Raw genomic sequence first — 21,970 nt, 5'->3', positions numbered from 1 at the left:
GAAAGCAATGTAAGGAGAAAAGAGTTTGTTTACATTATCCTTCCAGGTAACAGTACATCACTGAGAAAAGTTAAAGAGGAACCTGGAGGCAGGAGAAGATACAGAGGCCATTAAGAAGTATTGCTTACCAGCTTGCTCCTAGTTAAGCTCAGTTTGCTTTCTTTCAGCACCCAGGGTGCCCCAAACATGTCAACTCCATCTTCAATTAGAAAATGCACCACAGGCCTGCCTCCAGGCCGCTCTTGTGGGGGCATTTTATCAGTAGAGGTTCCTTTCTCCAAAATGAAAAGCTTGTTTCACGTCACATAAACATTAGCTTACATCCATTACAAATATATTTCTCTTAGCACTAAATCCAGCAAGCAAAGTTGAAATAAAATATTATCAAAGATATCTTACTTTAGTTGTTATATAAATATTGGAAATAATAATGATAATAGGGATAGTATAGTTCCCCAGCGTTTTTCTAAATGTTGGGTTAAATTTTGTAAGAGACACAAATGTCTGAAGATACCTATCATGCTAAAAGGCATAGATTTAGTGGAGACTGAATTTAATTCATCCTGCTTCCAGAAATAGTAGCTTTGGTTAGATACTACATGCTTTTAGTCTACTATACATTAAGTAAGTATTTTGTGTACTTTCCTTTTTTTCAGTTTTGATTTTTTTTTTTTTGATACAGGGACTCCCTATGTACTTCCAGATAGCCTTGAACTCACTATGTAGTCCAACCTAGCTTAAAACTCACAAAGGCCTCTTGACCTGCCTTTTTGGTGCTGAGATTAAATTAAATTAATGGCATACATTAACCAGCAAACCCAGCATATTTGTGCTTTTAAGATAAGCTATGCTTAATAGAGATTTCAGGAGCATGTATGCACTATCTATATTTTTTTGTTGTGTTGAGGATGTAACTACGGACTTTAACAATGGTAGATAAGCATTCTGCTATAGAACTATACACCCAAATACAATTTTGATATACTCACCTCAACAATGGGTTTATTAATATAAAACCTCAATGAAATCTCTATGTAACTTACTACTGTTGTTTACAAACGTTTCAGAATAGTATGGTCAAATTACTAGAAGAAAGAAACGTGGTTTTATTTTAAATTCTGTATAAATGTTGTGAACTATGATGACTGAAATTCATATTATGGAAATTAGATGCATTTTAATTTTTATGGTTTCCTGAATTGCAGAGTAAAGATGGTATATTTGCATCTGACAATAATATATTTTAAAGTGGATCAGCTCACCTAGAGTACATTAAATACTTTATTTCATAACTCATATAAATACCCCATCTATCTAATCAAAGAAGCAGACTTTGAGTAGTAGCTGTGATTCCCTAAAGTTTATGAAGGCTCTGAGGACTGGAGCAATTCGCTTGATTTTCAGCTGCAATTTGATCAAGATGTTAAAAAAAATTCCAAAATTAAGACTTTTGTGCTTCAGATGATAGTTTCCAAAACTTCTTTCTAATCTTTATTCTCCATTCTCTCCCATATGAATCCTCATTCTCTCTCTCTCTCTCTCTCTCTCTCTCTCTCTCTCTCTCTCTCTCTTTCTCTCTCTTTCTGTGTGTTTCTGTCTCCAATACTCTGTCTTTCTCTGCCTCTGTCTCTTTCTGTCCCAGACATTATCTGAGGAATATGGTAGTACATAAGGTACCATCAAGCTCCCAAAACTTTTAAATATTAGTCAACTTCAGATATTTATTCAATAATGAAATGCTTGTTGACATCAAACTATTTCAACCCTTTTCTCATAAGAAAGCTAGCAAGACAAATATGAGACAAGAAACCAAGAGACACAAAAGCCTGATTCTCTAATAGACAGGAATCTCCACCTCCAAGTATGGAAGTATTTTAAATGAACAAACCATACTACTTTGCATTTCAGGGCGAGGTGGGCCAAGTTGGCCCAAGAGGAGAAGATGGCCCCGAGGGGCCCAAAGGCCGTGCAGGCCCAACTGGAGACCCAGGACCCTCGGGCCAAGCAGGAGAGAAGGTTGGTTTGCTTCCATCTCACAGTATTTGCAGTGTAGCATGCTTCTGTGTCACTGTGAACAGCACAGTTCTTGTGTTCAGTGTGCAAGTCGTCTTACAATAGTGAGACAACACTCAATCCTAAGTCAGCTACCTTTCTCCTTCTGTAATGGGCTAAATCAGGAGCAGCCATTCCTAAAGCTTCTCCACAGCTGATACTGAGTCTAAATGTCCTGAGCTAAAAGGAAGCAGTGAATGATGGCATACATACTGCATCAGATCAAATCAAACCATATTTGTCCCCAAACAAAGTAGGTGTTATTTTAAATATATGAATATATTTTTATAGGATACTATTTAAAGTCTATACATTAGGTTTCTTTTCAAAACATTTGAATTTAACCTGACATTAAGAAAGTATTTCCAGATAAATGCAGTAGTCATTGTTTTGAAAAAATCTTGGATCATATTGCTATGTCAAAATATTTCTACTATCTTTATTTTAACGTAGTAAAAAGCATTAATTTTGATTAATGCATAATTTAGTTATTTAGGAAACTTATTACTATATTACGAACTTAAATTATTATTGTCTGGGGATTAAATTTTTTTTAAAAAGCCATAGCCTTAACCATACCACGCAGGTGTTGTGCATACTGAGCTTAAACACAGTCTTTGAATTTAATTGATGGGGAGGAAATGAGAAACATTAAATGATAAGCATTATTTGATATGTATATTAAAGCAAAGTAAAAATTGCTGCCATATCCTGTTGATAAAATTTTTATGAATTCTCTTTTTGTTCAAATATTTTTTTTTTCTAGTGAGAGCATTGTTTTCTGGAAAATAAAGAAATTAGATCCCATATTAGAAAACTGTAATTTTTTTCACCTGCACACATATGTCCCAGAAGGAAGCTTTGTTACTGTTGTGTAGACATTCTGAAGAGGTGAATGGCCATTTCCATCTAGGATCACTGATATGGCGGTCTTGCTGGGTTCATGCTTTTTAACCCATTGCCTTTCTGCACTGATGGGCGCCGTACTAGTTAGACAACAGGAAGCCATCAAGGCTGTAGATACTTCACTTGATATTCATTGTCAGCTGATGAAGGTCCTCTGATGACCTTCCGCCCTCCTCAGCTCTACTCTGTTACATACAGTGGTCCCAGAAACTATTCTAAAGCATTGCCCTTTACTTTTCTACATGTAGCATCTCATTATTAAATGTCCTTTTATTTGTGTTTATATCATCATCATTTAATACAATACAAGTTACCTAACCACATTTATTTTGAAATGATTCTAAAGTGTAATGGTATATAGCATGCTATACAATTCACGTAGAACACAGAGAGTTTTGTGATCATTTGCGATTTTCCTTTGCCTTGAAATCATTGGGATAAGACCATGAATTAGGTGAGGGAGCATAATATATCCAAATGGATGTCATTAAAAGCAAGTGTCTTAGGGTTTGTTTGCATATTCTCCATCTGAGAATCGCTTATCTATGCAGTGTCATTTGTAACTCTTACAATTCTTTACCTCAGTCTGTAATGACAAAGTCATAGCACATGTCCTTGCCTGGATTTTTCCAGCAAAACTTATGTTTTTATTATTAAAGTTTTGCTTATGCCTAATATTGCACATATGAATTTGTGCCTGTGTTAGCCTCTATAATTTATGAAAATGTATGTTATCAATAATGATATATTCTATGTGTTTGAGTTTAAAAATTTAATGCAAAAAATCATAAGTTATTTATTTATGCATTTGCTATCACAGAAGTGGTGTCCAGAATTCCACAAACAATTTAGTCAAATCATTTGCTTAGTTTCTTACTTGTATTATTTTTTTTTCTTTACTAAAGAAAAAAATATTTGGGGACTAATTCATCAGAAAAACCTCTGAGGTCTCAGTATCTGTTATACATTTTTTAAACTAATTAAATTTAACATTTTTAAAGAAGAATTTAACATTGAGAGATAACTTTTTTGAACTGGAGCAGAATAGTTAAACATTCATGTACTCACTTCCAAGGATAACACTCCATGTAAATTATCTTCATTTGCTACAGTTCTCAATACATTTTAAATTTATTAACTCATTTAACCAATATTTGTACAAATGAATTAGGAGTATCCAAATACAGTTATTTAAATTTAATTAATGAGAAATTGTTACATAACCTAATAACTTGATTTACAGTTAGAATATGATAAATGAGTTAATTTGTCATAAAGATTTTCTTTAATTAGAGTAGTAAGTTTTGAATGTATTTACAACATTGTTAACTAACTTGTGTTCATGTTTAATTAAAAAGCTGTTTTCTATATTTATGCCTTATAATTCACAATGGGAAAGAATTGTCTTCTTCTAAATTAAATGTCTCCAAAGAGGATACTGTCATGTGCACAATGATTGTTATCAGGTATCAGGAAAACATTTAACAAATGTATGTTGTAAAATTTCATTTTCTCGTAAAAACGAAAAAGCTATGATGAAAATAAAGCATGGTAAACATTTGTAGTATATCAAGTATGTAAATAGTTTGCTCAAATAATTCAGAAAATTCTCACTGAAGCAATAATATATGTGCTGTTTATATTTACCTTTGTGTTTTTCATAATTTTAGGGGAAACTTGGGGTTCCAGGATTGCCAGGATATCCAGGAAGACAAGGTCCTAAGGTAAAATAATTTCAACTTTATGGACGTATCTGTGTGCCACTCAGGTTAACTAATTGCATATCCTTAGAGACTTAGTATTAAAGACGGAGAAAAGAGAGAATAAAGTCCAATTTTCATTTGTTTAATAATTAACGCCAAATAAAAAACACACTTACATGTATAATGCTATACACACACACACACACACACACACACACACACACACACACACACATTCACTCACCTGGAGAGGTCAGGTGTTTCAGAGAGCATGTGATTATGTTTTGTCCTGGAGAATTTCTGTGCACAGGGTCATTATGAAAGAAAGTTTTAATTATCTCATTTGACATAATTAGAATAAATATATTTGAGAGAAGAAAATAAAATATTTTCAGTTACATTAGATATCATGTGGAAGATAATAGCTTTTATTTTATTTCTTTTACCCTTGTGGTCTGAAGTATTTCTTTTTTCTATTCATATATTTACTCAAATGTGTGTGCACATGTGTGCTTATATCTACACATCTTTGGTCACATCCCAGGTCACATATATGGAGGACAGGAAACAGTTTTCTGGGATCAGTTATTTCCTTCCCCGTTGTGGGTTTCTCCGATCATCCTTTGGTTCATGTGTTGGTGGAATGTGCTGTCAGCCAATGAGCCATTTCACTGGCTCTGTTCCATTAGTTTTCAAATTCCGGTTCTCTTTTGCAGTAGCATTCGTTTCCCCAGAGTTCCATAACAAATATCTAAAACTTGGGTGACATAGAACAATTGTAAGTTTCGCTGTTGCCTTTCTCAAGGCCAAGGGATCACATCCCATCCAAAATCTCTAGGAGCCAATCTGTCCTGGAGACTTTCAACTTGAACTCCCTCCAGGAATCTCTGGCTGTGGCCGGCGCCCTTCCAACCCTGCCATTTTCACATCGTTTTGTTCATCCTTTCCCATCTGTGTCTCCTAAGGACACTTGGTGAGAATTTAGGAAACACCTGTATAGCCCTTAATCTTTTAAATGCTCTTAATGTATTTACCTCTTATTACTTTTCAGTCAAAGAAAGTAACATTACACGTTTCAGAGATTTTGACACAGTTTTAGCTTTTGGATGAACAGTGTATTCAACTATACTGCTCACATTTCAGTCTCTGATATTTGAAATGTTTACAAATATTTTAATTATGAGTTTTTTTGGGGATTGCTGTTAATTTTGAAACATGAACTTTGCTTTTGATTGTAAAAACTATCACTGGCTAGCCTTGATGTATTTACTAATTATATTGATAGCTATATGAATTTAATATGTGAATGTTAATTAATAATTTGCATAGTTATTCCTTTTTCTTTTAAAGACAGGGATTTGCTAGTCTGTTCATGCTGGTCACCTGCTTCAAACCCAATGTGCTTGAAGTACAGGAATACACAGTTATACGTAGCTCACTTTTTAAAATAGGTGTACATGAGATGCATTTTATATTGGTCGGTTTTCTTGTCTTTTCTATTTTAAACAGTAAGCATAGGAAGAATACCAGATAAAGGAAATTTTAGTTATGTTAATATCACAAGCATGTGTTAATATGCTTCATAGATAACCTGTAGGTGACAAAACTGTCTTTCCCCCAAATGGGGGCGATAGTTTCCACTCATTTTCCTACACTGTGTATATTAATCTTGCCATGTGACTTTTTATCATTTCAAACAGACTATTTATTTCCTTATGTAATAAGATGTATTTTAAAAATGGTACAAGTGTCATTTAAATGTTTTTCAGATCGAAAATGCTGCTTAGTTGTCTTTTACATTTTCCATCTTATATGTAATATATTGTTCTGTCTTCCATGAACATTCTTTTCAAATGTTAGAAATTAATAACAGTTATTTCTATAGAGATCTATTTATTTTACAATACTAAACTGTAAACTATCTCAGTTTATGTTATGAATACTTAATCTGTTTACTAAGATGCACAAGAAATCATGGTGTACATTTATTTTGATTTTAAAATGATAGGCAACTGTCATAATATCGTTTGAATGAGCACCATTGTATCTTGCAAGTTTATATGAAATTAGGATGTATTCCATTTTGCTGGTATCAATTTTCTGATCAGTATTATCTGAACTCTTACTTTGAAAATTCTATTGTTGGCAAAATGAAAGTGTTCCTTCTCTCAATGAGATGATGCATTTCTTTATCCTTTTACTGCAATGTCTAGACTTGAGACATCCATATTTAATGTCCCTTTTCTTTATAACTCCAATTTTTTCCTGTAATTGAAACAATATGTCTGTTTTAAATAAAAAAAAACAGTGATGTTCACATCATAAATCAAAGGAAGCCTTAAGCCTTTTTCCTATATAGAAGCTAGTGACATTGCAATAGACAATATTTAAAGAAAATTTAACTTTGGCTGCTAATTCTAAAAGGTTGAAGACCTGTAGTTAAACAGTCATTTGCCAATGTCCTAGGAGCAAAATAATCTGAGAAGAAAAACCACCAAGGGTTATAAAAGATGACAGTTGTTTTAGAACCTAAGATCTAACATATTGTAGAATATTTTTATAATTGAACATTATACAAGATAGTTGTGCAAGTTTTTATTCGTTGACAGAATAATTTCAGCACTAATTTTCCCCTTGTCATCTTTTATTTGTTTTTCTTTTGCCATTTTTAGAGATAGTGTTTAGTTTGAATGTGCATTGCATACTTTGTTTAGAAAACTTTACATGAAAAATGGATAGGTTGAGAACATTTCTGGCTTTCATATATACTACATAAAAAACTTAAAACAGTAAAATTAATTTTAAATATTTCTTTAATAGTGTATTTTAATTAGGACAATTATCTATTCTGATCAGAGCAGGCATATTTATTTGTGTACAAATATTTATATGTGAAATTCTTAGTCACAACAACAAATAGGACTTCCTCTGATTCTGAAGACAAAAAAAGCAAATTCTTTTTCAAATTAAAATTTTAAAATCCCTTAAAATTTTAATATACAGAGTGTTCTCCATTTTAAACTTTTTATCATATGTTATCAAGTGATAGTCAACACAAAATATATTGAAAATCATTTTGCACATTCAATATGGTTTATTCTTTGGATCATTGTTTGCCCCCATGATAAAATGTAAAAACACATATAATTTTCTTGACTAGCTTGACTGCCAAATAGGAAATATTTGCTGCATTCAAACGGCAATGAGCTTGTCACATTCTGGGTGTGGGTGTGCAGGTGGCTGTTCTAATTGTCCATTCATGACATCCAGTTCCCACCTGTTCTCCATCATTACGTATCTGTCACCTAAAGAGGGCTATGATTCATATATGTCCAGGGCAATGATTCCTAAGTTTCTATATGAATGTTTTCTGGTTTAAGTATGTCTAGAGTGCTACTCACAATTTGTATTTTTAAAAAAGCATTACAGTTTATTTTGATATATATGGGCCATTTGTCACTTGGGGGACTTTGTTCTAGGGAGCAATTGTATGACAAGTTGATTTAAAAACACAAAGACAAAAAGTCAAAGAATGTGACTCTATCCCCCTTAATACGTAGAGATGTGTATAAAATCAAGTCTGCTCCCCTCTCAGCAGATCATTTTATACATTATTAAATTTCATCCACGCAGTGGTTTAAAATAGCTTTTTTTTTTTTTGAAATTCCCTCCACTTCCATGTTTGGAAGAATATTTAGAAAATTGAGAGAAAAAGATTCGAAGTTCCATCTTCTCTATTTCTTTATTTAATAAAGGCATAAAACTGTTTGGATAATGGTCAATAAAGTGTCTGAGAAGATGACAGTCTGGGCATATGCCCAAGATAAAATGTGGAACTTTTGTTATTGGGATTTTAGTTGTATTTCACTAGTAAAATATGCCCATTCATATTAAGTGCACTATGGGCTTTTTACATTTTTAAGCAATCATTGTTTATTATCCAGTATTATCACTTCATTCTCCACATTTGTTTATTGATAAACCCTGATTTTTTCCATATTATCCAGTATTATCACTTCATACTCCACATTTCTTTATCGATGAATCCTGAATTTTTTTCCAATGTCCCCTAAACTTTAAAGTATTAAGATGTATTAATAATTGTCCATTGCCCTCTTTAGAGACAGAAAAATAGACTCAAAGTGGACAATATATGCCTTTGCTCTATTTGGATGGTACTTGGGAGGCATAAGGTGTGAATTAAGACCACTGGGATTCGAAACACGGAGCTTTATGTCTGTTTCTAAAACAGTAGGAAATGGAAAGGAAGCTTTTCAGGGTGTATGATACAATGCAGTTTAAAAATAAAAGTTGCTGGAAACCCACAGCCAAGCATTAGGCTGAGTATGGGGAATCCTGAAGAAGAGGGCGAGGATGAATTGTGGGAATCAGCGAGGTTGAGGACACTTCCAAAATGTGGACCACAGAATTGGCTAAGCAGAACTCATAGGAGCTCGTAGAAACCGCCTCAACAATCAGAGAGCCTGAATGGGTCTGAGCTAGGTCCTCTGCATATATGTTATGGTTTGTAACTTGGTGTCCTTGTGGGACTCTTAGCAGTGGGGATGTTGATTGTCTCTGACTCTTTTGCCTGCTTTTAAGACTCTTTTTCTCCTACTGGGTTTCCTCATCGCAGTGTTGATACGAGGGTATGTACCTAGTCTTGTAACTTAGACAGTTATGGGTTGATTTTCCTGGGAGACCTGCTCTTTTCTGAAGAGAAACTGAGGAGGAGTAGAGCTTGGAAAGAGGGGAGGTGTAATATTAATTAATGTCGATGTTTTATATTACAACTGCCATTTATGAAATGTGATTTTTCTTCAGATTTGGAGCAAATGTACTGGCTAGCACATTAAAATCTATTTTCATAAAATATCCACTAACTTCTATTTAATAATAATAGATATGGTGAATACTTTCTTATTTTATTTTTAAATTTAAATATTAAAATAGCTTTTTTTTATCAATTCATGCTTCCAGAATTTCAGATGTCACTGTAAGTTCCCTTCAAATGCAAGAAGAGATCTCATGTAATGGCTTAACAATTTTATTTAAAGATTATATATTTTTATTATGAGTGTCCAAAGCAAGGACATACTTTTTAATTAAATGCTTCTAACGCTAAAAACATCAATGCTTTCTAAAGAAATTGGAACCTGTGGCATACAAATTGAAAACAATCGTATTCATTGTTGCTTATTTGTTTTCTTTCAGGGCTCCACCGGATTTCCTGGATTTCCGGGTGCCAACGGGGAGAAAGGTGCCCGGGTATGGCGCATAAGTATATTGTCCAGAGATGGCTAGTGACCATGACCCTACATGAACCCCTGTTTCTCACCCCCATTTACTGTGACATTATTGCACACTGAAACTCTTTGAACTGTCTTTGTCAGGGAGTCGCTGGCAAACCAGGCCCCCGGGGTCAACGTGGTCCAACGGTAGGTACTTTGTTTCACGATAGTGATTGCCATTTTGATAATAGTTTTTCACATTTGTTTTTGGATTTGCTTAGCACTGGGTAAGATTTCTCATCTCTTATGCAGGGTCCTCGTGGTTCCAGAGGTGCCAGAGGTCCGACAGGGAAACCTGGGCCGAAGGTATTATCCAAACTTACTGTGGTTTTTGTGGCAAATCCCTGTTGATGAGAGCAATGCCGTGAAGAAGAGCCAAATTTGATTTTCTTTTCACTCTTCTTTATTTTGTTGCCAGGGGACTTCAGGTGGTGATGGCCCTCCCGGTCCTCCAGGTGAAAGAGTACGTATTACACAGCTGCATCATACACAATGAAAATTATCACTTTTGTAGGTATTCAAATTCTGCAAAAGGGTGGCAAAGACACATGTACTCGTTTACGTACAGATTCCAGTCTGAGTTAAGAAATACTCTTTATAGTTCCTCTCCTCTGCTGTTTAGAAGTTTACTAGGTAAGGTACAAGCAATATTATAGAAATGAGAGAAATAATGTGGATCTTTGGTCTGTGTTATAGTACTTATGCCAACCAAAATACTGTTGTTATTTGAAATACACTTTGATTCCCTACACTTTCTTGTTTTCTGTATTAGTACTCAGTTTGACGATGCAACTGAAGGTCACATTATTTTGGCAAAATACAAGTACCAGTAGCCATTAAGTCACAATCAATATGCGTTCAAGGCAAGATAAAACATCTATTCCAGTAAATACAAACTGTTTAGTAAATTGATTTTCAATTGATATAAATTAAAACCAAATACAGATGAGCAGCGAAGACCTTTGTTTGGCTGTTTTGGCATGAGGCAGCAAGCATTATTTGAAAGCTATGGTCTTGAAATAATTTTAAATTTTAAAGTTTGTATCACATCCAATGGAATATAATCAGTTTTAATTATCTGCGATGCCCCATGTAATATTAAGTAATGCTTATGCAATTCTGTGGATATTTTGTATAAGATGTGTAGTGTGGTGTGTGTGTGTGTGTGTGTGTGTGTGTGTGTGCGCGCGCGCGCTCTGCCATCACTGTGTGTGATTAAAGGTACATGTGTGGAGGTCAGAAGACAACCTCTGATGTGAGTCTTGCTTTCTACTTATTTTGAGTTGTTCTCTCTTATTGTATTTCTGCTCTGTGTGTCAGTCTACTTGGCTTAGATGAATCCAAGGATTCATCTGTCTGTGCCATCTCTCTCCCGGTGGGAGGGGTGAGATTGCAGATGCAGACTACAGTGTCAGCTTTTTTTAGAAGGGATCTTAGTTTCGAATGTGGGTCTTTGTGTATGTGCTGTCTCTTTGGCCAATATTTTTTTGTATATTTTAATTGAGACTTTAGAGTAGATGTTTCGTGAAGGAAAAACAGAAACACTTACGATACAGAACTGGAAACTAAGCATGAGAATTTGAATTTTTGAATAACAAGTGGATTGAAATTTAGTTTCTATTTGTAACAAACTAGGAATAGATTAGAAGAAAATAAGCATTTAATTAAAGTTTCTTTATGGCCTGATTCATATGTAATTAAATTACTACATGTTTTTTTTTCTCTAGATGACCTAGTCACAAATTAAGTCCATTCATCTTGTACATTTTGACTTCATAAATAATGTACATATTTGATATATTTTATGGTTCAAGTAATGCTCATAAAAAGATATAGTAGATTTAAATGATCAAATCATTAAATTAATAGGATAATTTAGCAAATCATTGAACAACTGAGTTTTATTATGCTTTAAAGCACCGATAAAAGTGCTTATTAATTTGCAAAATAGCATGATTAAACAACCTGAGTATCTGGAAAAAGACTTTGAGAGTCAGACTGTACATTTTGACATCAGAATGAAGGTTTTTTTGTTTGCTTTTCTTTTCTTTTTTTTCCCCATTTGTAACCTAGAATGACTCATTTCCAATAAAGTTATCCAATTATTGATTTTCTACATAGGGGGAAAATATTTCTGCTCATGTATGTGGTAAATGGCATACATATCCATATTAACTCCCCACTTACTATAGCAATTTTAAATATTATTTATTCTTTTAGTATATGTATAATATATATTATTTTATTTTAAAATTAGAATGGAAAGTATTAGATTTTTTTATGACAACTCAGAACGTAGTTAATTTTTGTTAACCTAACCTTTTGTATTCATACTTCCCTCTTGCTACCATGTTCCTTTCCATACACAGTAACATTTTGGTTGTCACAACTGTCTGGCAACACAGTCCTCAGCTCCTCTTTCCCCTGATATGATCCTAAGTGACCTTTTCTGAGCACATGGACATAGCATTAACCCTAAATAGGCCTAGCAGGTTATGTGCATATCTGTATTTGTGAATGCGCATCTGTATTAGTGATTAGAGGCAAGGTTTTGAACCTTAAATTTGAGAAGTTGAAATGGAATAGGCAGGGTGAAATACTGTAAATACATAATTATGTATTGATATTCACAAAAATATTATAAATTAAATTAAAAGTTAGTCTTTTAATGATTTTTTCCAAAATATTAGTTCTTCTGTAGATATTGAAGAATGATTTTATGATTAAAGATAATAAATAATTAATTCTTATTACTAACTTTATGTGTGACAATTATATCTTTCTTAAAACTTGCATCAATACATTGACATTTCCTTTTGAGTTTAAGATAGATGCTGTCACTGGGAAAAAGTTGTACTTATTTGTGATAAAGCATTTGATTCAAATAGTAATGAAATTTTCCTGGTGAATCAAAAACTGATAACATAAAAAGTAAAGTATCTTGCAGACCGACTTCAACAAGCTATTTTTTTTAGCTTTGGAAACGATAAACTTAATATTTGTTTTATTACACAAGAGATAACATATATATTGTGTCCCATTTTATATGTCTTCATTTTATTGATATAAAATTGTCAAGTACAGGCTTAACTCTTACTGATCCATTTTTTGATACCAAAACAATCACTGTGACTGGATGTACTTAATGCATTTTAAAGATATGTAAATGACCTGAATAATTTGTATGAATAATATGAATAATTATGTATCAAACTAGGAATGGTATTATAAATGCATCTCAGAGTAGATTGCTAGTAAGAATAATTATAGAGTGAAGTTCATCTTATCTTGTATACAAAAGAGTCTAATGCAGGGAGCAGAAGTGACAAATGACAGAATTATTGCCACCGCTCATTTGGTAAGGATAAGGGTATGCAATGCTTTCAAGATGATTGCGTTTGCTCCTGTTAGCTGTGTATTGCTAGAAACAGAACTGACTTGGAGTCCATTGCGGTTTCTGTTTTTTAGGGTATCTATGTAACTTAGTTTGGAGCTGCTATCATGCTCTTGTTAGATACACACTGCTAGAGACAGACCTGTCTTGAAGTCCATTGCCGTTTTCATTTTGCAGGGTATCTATATGACTTGGTTTGGAGCTGTCTGTTTGAGCCTGGTGGACTCAGCAATGGGTACAATGTAAAGATAGCTGATCCCAATCTCCCAGATTCTATCAATAGTCAATAGTTCAGAAGTAAAGAATAGAGCCACCCTTTCATAACTGACTATTGAGAAGGCCAGTAATGTGTGTTTGTTAATAATTGGTGTGTTTTTGAAGAGTCTACTTCCTGTCCACTCTTCTTCAATATTCCTTGAGCCCTTGGGGAAATGTAATAATGTATTGTTTAGGAAAATTAGCATCTTATGTGAACTCTAAGCATTTACAGTGCTCATGGCATAAGAACATTGGTGTGATGTGTAGTATCACACAGTTAAAAATTATTTGGCTTCTCAATTAGGACTGTAAACACTATTATATTGTCGTGCCTTCATTACTAAAATGGGAGAAATTTGTTCCTCCAGTGTTTTGTCTGAACAAATGAACTGCAAAATATGAAGATACCTTCTTGAATGTTTATTGTTAAATTTTCTCTACTGCTTTCTATTCTCAGGGCCCTCAAGGACCTCAGGGTCCGGTTGGATTCCCTGGACCTAAAGGACCCCCTGTAAGTGTGACAAATTCTCTTTTGCTTTATTTAATAGTATTGTAAGGCTTGAGAGGCATAGCTTACAATTTTAACACTTTCTGTTTATAAAACACTACGTTTTTAATTTGTTTTACATCCTGACAGTTTCTCTCCTTGCTCTCCTTCTGTTCCCTCCCTCCTCCTACCCTCTGCCCTTCATCGATTCCTTCTCTCTTTTTGTTCAGAAAGGCACAGGCCTCCCGTGTGTATCAACAAAGCATGGCATGTCAATGTGCAGTAGGGTTAAGCTCCGTCCTTTGTATTAAGACCAGACAAGGGAATCCAGTATGATGAATGGGTTTCCCAAAGCCAACCGAAGCATCAGGAACATTCCATGCTCCCACAGTTAGGAGTCCCACTAGTAGACCAAGTTTCACAACTGCCACATATAGATAGAGGGCTTAGGTCGGTCCCATGTAGGCTCCTTGGTTTTCAGTTCAGATTCTGTGAGCTCTTATGAACCTAGGTAAGTTGTTTCTATGGAATTTCTTGTGATGTCCTTAGTTTAAAAATGTAAGTATTGTAACAAAAATCCTTATAAAATAAAATTGGAATTTAAATATTACAGAATATATTTTCAATATATTAATTTCTTATTGTTTTTGGAACATAATTTAAATGTCTCTTGCTAAGCAATATCTTAAATAAAAACTAGAATAGTATAAGTGTTCGTTGTATAATTCTGAAACTCATACTTAAATCAAGAAATGCCTCATACCACTGCTCTTTGGCTCATTAACTCTATTCTTCAGAACATAAAGGAACTCCACTAAAAGTCATGGTATTTTCATACTAAGTTAGCTTCATTTAGATCTAGGATCACCATTTCAAAGATGATCATTTTAGAATATTAAATATAATTTGCTCTTACAAGGAGCAGGATGCTTACTGCTTACACTCAGAGGTTTACTAGAAACATGTGTAAGTCTTATATGGATCGCTATGCACATATTTGATGGCATTTTAGTGTCCTTGGGGAGGAAGACAGGTTCATTTGTTATCCTTCACCCAACATCCTATTAGTCTGAAAACTTTAAAATGACCTCAGATTGATAACACATTTACTCCATCTCTATTAAAACAGTGGCAATAGTGCAAGTACTTTAGTTTGCTGTTTTGCTAAGCAGCATCTTGAGCAATCAACCAGTAATTTACCATGCATTTCTGTTTCTCTCTAAGCTTTGGATAAAGCTGCATATGTTATTACTATCTAATGGCTAATGAAGAGATAATTGATATATGGTTTTTAAAGAAAATAAGTTATTTTACAAAACGTTTTGGACCTTTCATTAATAATTCCCAGTCTTTGCTTTGTGGGGTGAGGCTGACATTGGAATCACCACATTCAGCAATCACTAATTTTAAATAAAACCTGGTAACACACACAGCAGCCTGTGTGTTGAAATGGAATGGATCAGATAGAAGACATAGTCAGGGCATTGACAGGAGCTGCCCTGAAGCATGCCAGCCACTCTAGAAGTTTTATTAAAGTGAAAGAAAGTTACCCATGGAAGTCTTCATTTTAAGTCAAAGTTGTTTTGGTTTTTTGTTTGTTTTGTTTTTTGTTTTTGCTCCCAAACTGGTTCCATAATAGCATATATAACAATAGACCTTAGAAAAAAACATTATTTAAATAATTAGTGAGTAGTGAGTGGTGACAGGCCTGTCATAAAAATACCTTGATTAAAATGTCTATTTATCTGCATCTATTTAGAATAGAGAGAATGTATATACCTACTAAATTTGTTTTGAGAAATGAATGGATGTTGAAAAGCTTCCTAGGAGTATAATCTCTAGGACTGTTGAAAGAACAGTCAATATCTGTTAAGTATTTAGAATGTAGAAACCTCACACAGTTGTGTTTTTCTAGTTTTTAGCTAATTGCTTCATTTCTCTCTTAAGACATGGTAAATAGCCCCTTTGTAGAAAGCAGTAAGTCGTAAAAATTTTCCTAGTATTTCTTAAATATTTTCCTTCTTGGAGGATATTTTAGGAAATTGAAGGAACAATTATTCTTGATGACATCTAAAACTGAACTGTTTTTCCTTTACTTGAAGCAGTTTGAAAAGTAAAATGACAATTGTTTTACAGACTAGCATTTTTTTTTCTATTTGTCAGAAATTCGAAGGCCACTAGAGGGCACTCGCTTTCTCTTTTATTCACTTTATCTGGATTGGAGCTGTGAAGGCTCTCCAAAATAGGACACAGGGAAAGTACAGTTTATATTCAAGCACTGGAAAACTAATGTTTTGCTAAAGTGAAACTATGAACTTATGCATGTATAACTTTAAAATACAGAGCCATATGAAAGAATTTATTGGAATGCAATGTGCTCTGAATACAGTTCTATGAATTTCCCATTCATAAGAAGGCCGTTCACAAACGAGTTTATATAAAATCAACTAAATATCACCTTTATAAAAATAAAACAATCAAAAACGAAATCTTTTGTGAAATCCAAGATAATTTTTTTCCACATTACACTTGGCTTCAACATCATGGGAGGAGTATTGGTGAGGAATATATGACTTGGGTGTTTAATGTTTGCTATTCCAGGGCCCTGCTGGGAAGGATGGACTACCAGGACACCCTGGACAGCGCGGAGAGACCGTAAGTGACTCTGTTTTTGTCTTGATTTTTTAATTTTTATGTTTTTAGAATAAAATTTGCTCCCAGACAACCCAATTTCATAGAAACCTGTGTTGTTATTAACAGTTAAATTACTAGTTGAATACTAATGGAGAAAATTTCTTTCTTTTCTTTCTGTACTGATTAGTTTTATTTGACTTCTAATATCTCACTCATTTAATTATACTCTACTAATACCCACTGTAGTTAGCTTCTTTCTTTTTCTTTTTGCTTTCCTCCCCTTTTATGAAAGATGAATTATTTTCTCATACAATGTATATTATAGTTTCTCTTCCCTCCCAGTTGCCTCCCACCTCTCTCTCCTCCAGATCCCTCCTGTTTCTCATTAGAGAAGAACAGATTTCTGAGCGATAACAGTCAAACACTACAAAATAAAATATAAAAAGATAAAGCAGTAATTATCACGTTAATTTTTGACCCAACAGAAGGAAAAGAGTCCCAACAGCAGACACAAGAGTCAGAGAGCCATTCATTTTCACAATTTGAGTTCCATAGAAATACTAAGCTAATAGCTATAATACACACTTAGAGGGCATGGTGCAGACCCATGTAGGGCCTGTGCTTGCTGTCAGCTCCTATGTGTCTTGCTTAGCTGAGTCAGAGGACCTTGTTCTCCTGGCTTCCCCCAGCCCTTCTGACTCTGAGAATCTGCCGAGGATTCCCTGAGTATCGAGAGGAGGGGTTTGATGTAGATCTCCCATATAGATTTTTTCTCTCCATAATATCTGGCTGTGGGTCTCTGCATCTGTTCCCACTATGCTGCCAACGAGCCTGTTATTAAAATATTTTAGCAAATGCATAAATAGGTGAAAGTGTTAGCCTTATCAAGTTCACTTGAATAGATAGGATGCTCATTATTATGGATCTTATTGTTGCTAGCATTTTTAGAATGATCTGATGATAGAGATGATCTCATATTCTGGTACCTCCATGAGATGCCACCTGGATCCATCCACTTCATTCTGTTTATAGCTACACCTCACCTCACTGCTCAAGATTCACTGATCTCAGGAAAATATATTATTATAAGCCATGTACATAAAAAAATATTCTACCAGTCTTAGAGGATGAGGTAGTTTCTGAAATGGGAGCTGTAAGAAAATAACTGACTTGAATATACACTTCATGTCGCAGGGCACCCTGACTTCTCTTGGGACTGGAGAGGGAGGGCGGAGGGGAGTGGGAAAAGTGGGAGAGAAATGGGAGGAGGGGAGGAGGTGGAAATTTTTAAGAAAGAAAGAAAGGAAAGAAGGAAGGAAGGAAGGAAGGAAGGAAGAAAGAAAGAAAGAAAGAAAGAAAGAAAGAAAGAAAGAAAGAAAGAAAGAAAGAAAGAAAGAAAGAAAAGAGAAAGAAAGAAAGAAAGATGTAGGTTGAAAATTGTAATTTGATTTTTAAAAATTCAGTGAGAAATTCAACTGTAATCTAACTGAACAGCTCACCCAATGTTGGAATTCATGGGCAGTGGGAAAATGAAGGTCCCCTGGTGGGCTGTTGCGTTTGTTTATTTGCTTATTTTGCTACTCTTAAACTCCACATCTGTCTAGCTCAGTGGGATGTTATTTTAATCAGAAATCCTCACTTCTGGCCATGATTTCTTGGAATCAATCATTGGATCTCACAGTTAGTTAATTTTATTCTCTTTTCTTGAGAGAACCAGTATTCAAACTCCCTTTGACAATTTTGTTGGAAACCCCGTTACTACATTCTGCTAGCATTACAACATATTTACAGCTTCCTTGGGCTACGTTGTCACAAACTGTTTGTTTGTGAACTGTTTGTCAATTTTCTACAGTAGGAAAAGCATTCCATCAGTAGCAATGTAATTCTTGTCTTGCTCACCATGTCACAATTCTTGGTTTATCAAGTATTAAATTTTGCTGAAATTTTCAGTCTGAATTTTCCAAAAGCAAATCAAGAAATACATAGTAGGACCAAAGAATAAAATTTACTCTTCGATGGTATCTCCAGAGGAAGAACAATAATCTCTAAAAATAACTCACACTCAAATTTGCAAAGACATTCTCATTCAAATCCTGCAGCTCTCATTTTCACTACACTCATGGACCTCCTGAAAACAACTCCAGCATACTTCTAATGCATCTTTCAAGAATCAATAACTTGAGAATCAATAATTAAGACTCCCCTCATTCCTAAATTAAGTCAAATGGAGAAGGATGAATATGATGAAAAATACATTAAAGAAAATTCTCAAAAGAATTAATTTTAAAAGTTTTTGCTTTTTTTTTTACAAAAAAACCATATCATATAAACATTAAAATGTAAAACAAGCAGAAAATAATTTGTTAGTTGGAGAGTCAGGAATGTTTCTATCTAGTAGTTTCCATAGACAGAATTAGATTTTGGAACTTGTATCGTAATTTTTACTTGAGAACAGTGCACAACCCTATAGTTAGAATATAAGTGTTTTCTTTCAACTTTTTTTCCCATGTTTACTAGAATTTAAAGATTTCCTGTAGAAGATTCCAAAATCAGAGTGGATGTACTTTATAGTATATGTGTTTCCTTATTTCAAAGAAGAAGTTATTTTGCTATATTTAAATTTCATCTCCAAGAAAAAAATCCTTTAGAATAAATTTTGATATCTTATATTTTGAGGCCTTGTTGTTGTTGTTATTGTTATTGGGGTTGTTTGCCAATAAACACACAATTCATGTGACTGCCACTGTAGAATCTTGTACTGGCCATAAAATTAATTAAATTCCTTTTGATGTTATCAGAATATAAACTATATTTTCTTGGATATTGTAACAGAGTCTCCAAACACTCATTAATGATTGGAATTAATTAATGAAATTAATTTTTGTTCCCAGAGACATTGGAAAGCATTAACTTAACTTAAAATATTCCAAAAATTAAACAAATGCAGTTTATAGTATGGCATTATGAAGTAAGAAAAATTCATTCTGAATTATAATTTTTAATTTTTTTATTTATATGATCCCAATGTCTGATTCATTAGATATGCGTATGCTCTGAATGTTTTGTATGAGCAGGCATATGGCCATATCTTCCAGCTCGCTCACAAATTATCATTTATACCATTGAGCTAGCAGCCATGTGGCTCTTTGTATGTAAATTTTCATTTTTCCACTATTTCTTCAGTGGAGCACTGACTTTAATCAATTAGTGTAATAAGTTGTACTCTATTAATTTTGTGTACTATTGATTTTCCTGCAGTTATGTTATGCTTTTTAAAGGTTATAATTGCATTTTTTTCCTCTTGAATCAAACTTATTGATCAGTAGTTTGGAGAAAGCAATATAGACCTAAGGAATAGGTAAATTTAAAAAGGAAGCATATGGCAGTTTAAGAGAGAGAGACAAGATCAGTGTGCTACAAACCTACATTTCCAAAACAAAACCACATTCTAATAGCTGCCTAAGCTGATACGGTGTGGAAAATTTTCAGTGACGTAGGTTGATCAATGTATGTAATCTAGTTGATTAGATTACCTGGTTAGAGGTGATAGTTCTTCATAATATGGACAAGTGAGCGAACCTGATATAAGTCTGAAGTTATCAAGGAAAGAACCGGCTATAGCTTGACTCGGCTGTCTAGTAGGGCCGTCAAGATAAGGTTGCAAGTTCAATGCTTTTTCACATGATGCAATAGGCTTTATGTGAAGATTGAAGGAAGCCTGGGATCTGATGGTGCTTTGTTAATAAATATTAACTATAGCACCTATGTGGTATCTAGGAGGAAAATTACTAGGAAATCACAATAGGGAATCTATCTCCATGCTGAGATGGAGATGGCACCAGACACTATTGGTCATGTCTTGTTGAAAAATATTGAGAAAGAGTAGCGTTCAGCAATTTATAGTCTCCTATTTATAAAGAGGAGATTTTGCTAATATGGGGATATAATTGCAGTAGTGGAGGTTGTTGACATAATCCAGGAAGTGTTAAGTAAATGTGAATTCATGCACACGTTTGTATATACTCAAATACTTTATGTGTATTCATGCATATGGTGTACACATATGTAGTTGTGTATTTATATGTGAGTGTACATAGAATGCAGTCTGATCGAAGATTTTCAAACTCACTAGTTGGAAATTGTTAAAATTTTAAAATACTAAGTAACTTCTCAGATAATTTTCTTTAGAACAACTTCATCTTGCTACTGAAGAGTATTGCAAAGTAGAAGTCTTAAAATAAAAATTGAAAAATAGAGAAATGCACTTCATTTCCATGTAATATGCATTGCAATAATAAATACTCGGATTTTTCCCTGTAATTTATAAATAATACTCTCCCTTAAGTTATGATACAAACAAGAATTACCAGTTTCTATTTTTTTTCCTGCTTTTCTTGTTTCTACTGTTTCCATATTTTTCTGATTAAAAATGGTGTAGGCACCATTTGCTTTCATTACTTTTTTGGGGGAAGACTTTTCTCTCTAGGTTTTTGTGTTTATTTCTTCAATTTTTATGTATATTATATGACTTGAGAAAGAAATTTATCATAATAAAATCACATGGAAAAGGTAATTCATAAACCTGGAAAAATATGGACACCAGAATATATTCCCAAAGCCTGATTCATTGGGCACTCTCTGCTCACATCAACTATCTTATATTTATCATCAGATTATTTGCAAATATATTTGTAACTGTTATTTTGGGTTCTAGAGAATAATATTCATAAAGTGGGTATGATTACTAATCATGAAAAATATTATCTTTATAAGTATATTTTATATTTTGTGTTATGAGACTGTTAGAAAATTATATAGAGAAAATTAGTTAACAATCTTAAAGAATATAAAAGTCCTTCCTACATCACCTATAAATCTTGCTCGGTTAAAAGTCTTTATACTGCAGGATGAGGTAGAACAGTAAAAAAAAACACAGTTTTATCCCATATCTGTCATAACCCAGGCTCTTATTTTATTGAAAATAATATATTTACTGTAATGAGAACAATGAAAATAGAATATTTTGGACATTGATAAAGAATCAATACAATAATGTCATATTACATTTGAAAAGAATAATATTTAGTCAATATTAAACTTCCATTTAAGATCCTTTTCAGTTATCTTGCAGAATTTTAATTTTTGCTTTATCCTGCCTATAACTTTTATAGATTGTACTTTGCTTTTTTAGGGATTTCAAGGCAAGACTGGTCCCCCTGGACCAGGAGGTGTGGTTGGACCACAG

The 21,970-nt window shown here is 33.7% G+C and overlaps 1 protein-coding gene across 2 annotated transcripts in view; it reads left to right on the top strand.

Moving 5' to 3' along the window:
* Positions 1-21,970, top strand: part of Col11a1 (collagen type XI alpha 1 chain) — a 183,214-nt gene that overhangs the window by 99,553 nt on the left and 61,691 nt on the right. For both annotated transcript variants that reach the window (XM_048456958.3, XM_085677794.2), the window contains 9 exons: positions 1,909-2,016; positions 4,629-4,682; positions 9,876-9,929; positions 10,055-10,099; positions 10,205-10,258; positions 10,371-10,415; positions 14,062-14,115; positions 16,693-16,746; positions 21,917-21,970. In XM_048456958.3, the coding sequence (XP_048312915.3) occupies positions 1,909-2,016; positions 4,629-4,682; positions 9,876-9,929; positions 10,055-10,099; positions 10,205-10,258; positions 10,371-10,415; positions 14,062-14,115; positions 16,693-16,746; positions 21,917-21,970 (522 nt within the window). The remainder of the gene's footprint in view (positions 1-1,908; positions 2,017-4,628; positions 4,683-9,875; positions 9,930-10,054; positions 10,100-10,204; positions 10,259-10,370; positions 10,416-14,061; positions 14,116-16,692; positions 16,747-21,916) is intronic.

Source organism: Myodes glareolus, chromosome 17, assembly GCF_982192425.1.
Source record: "Myodes glareolus chromosome 17, mMyoGla1.1, whole genome shotgun sequence".
Taxonomy (NCBI): domain Eukaryota; kingdom Metazoa; phylum Chordata; class Mammalia; order Rodentia; family Cricetidae; genus Myodes; species Myodes glareolus.
The sequence above is the reverse complement of the archived record's forward strand: the minus strand, read 5'-3'. Positions and strand labels throughout refer to the sequence as shown.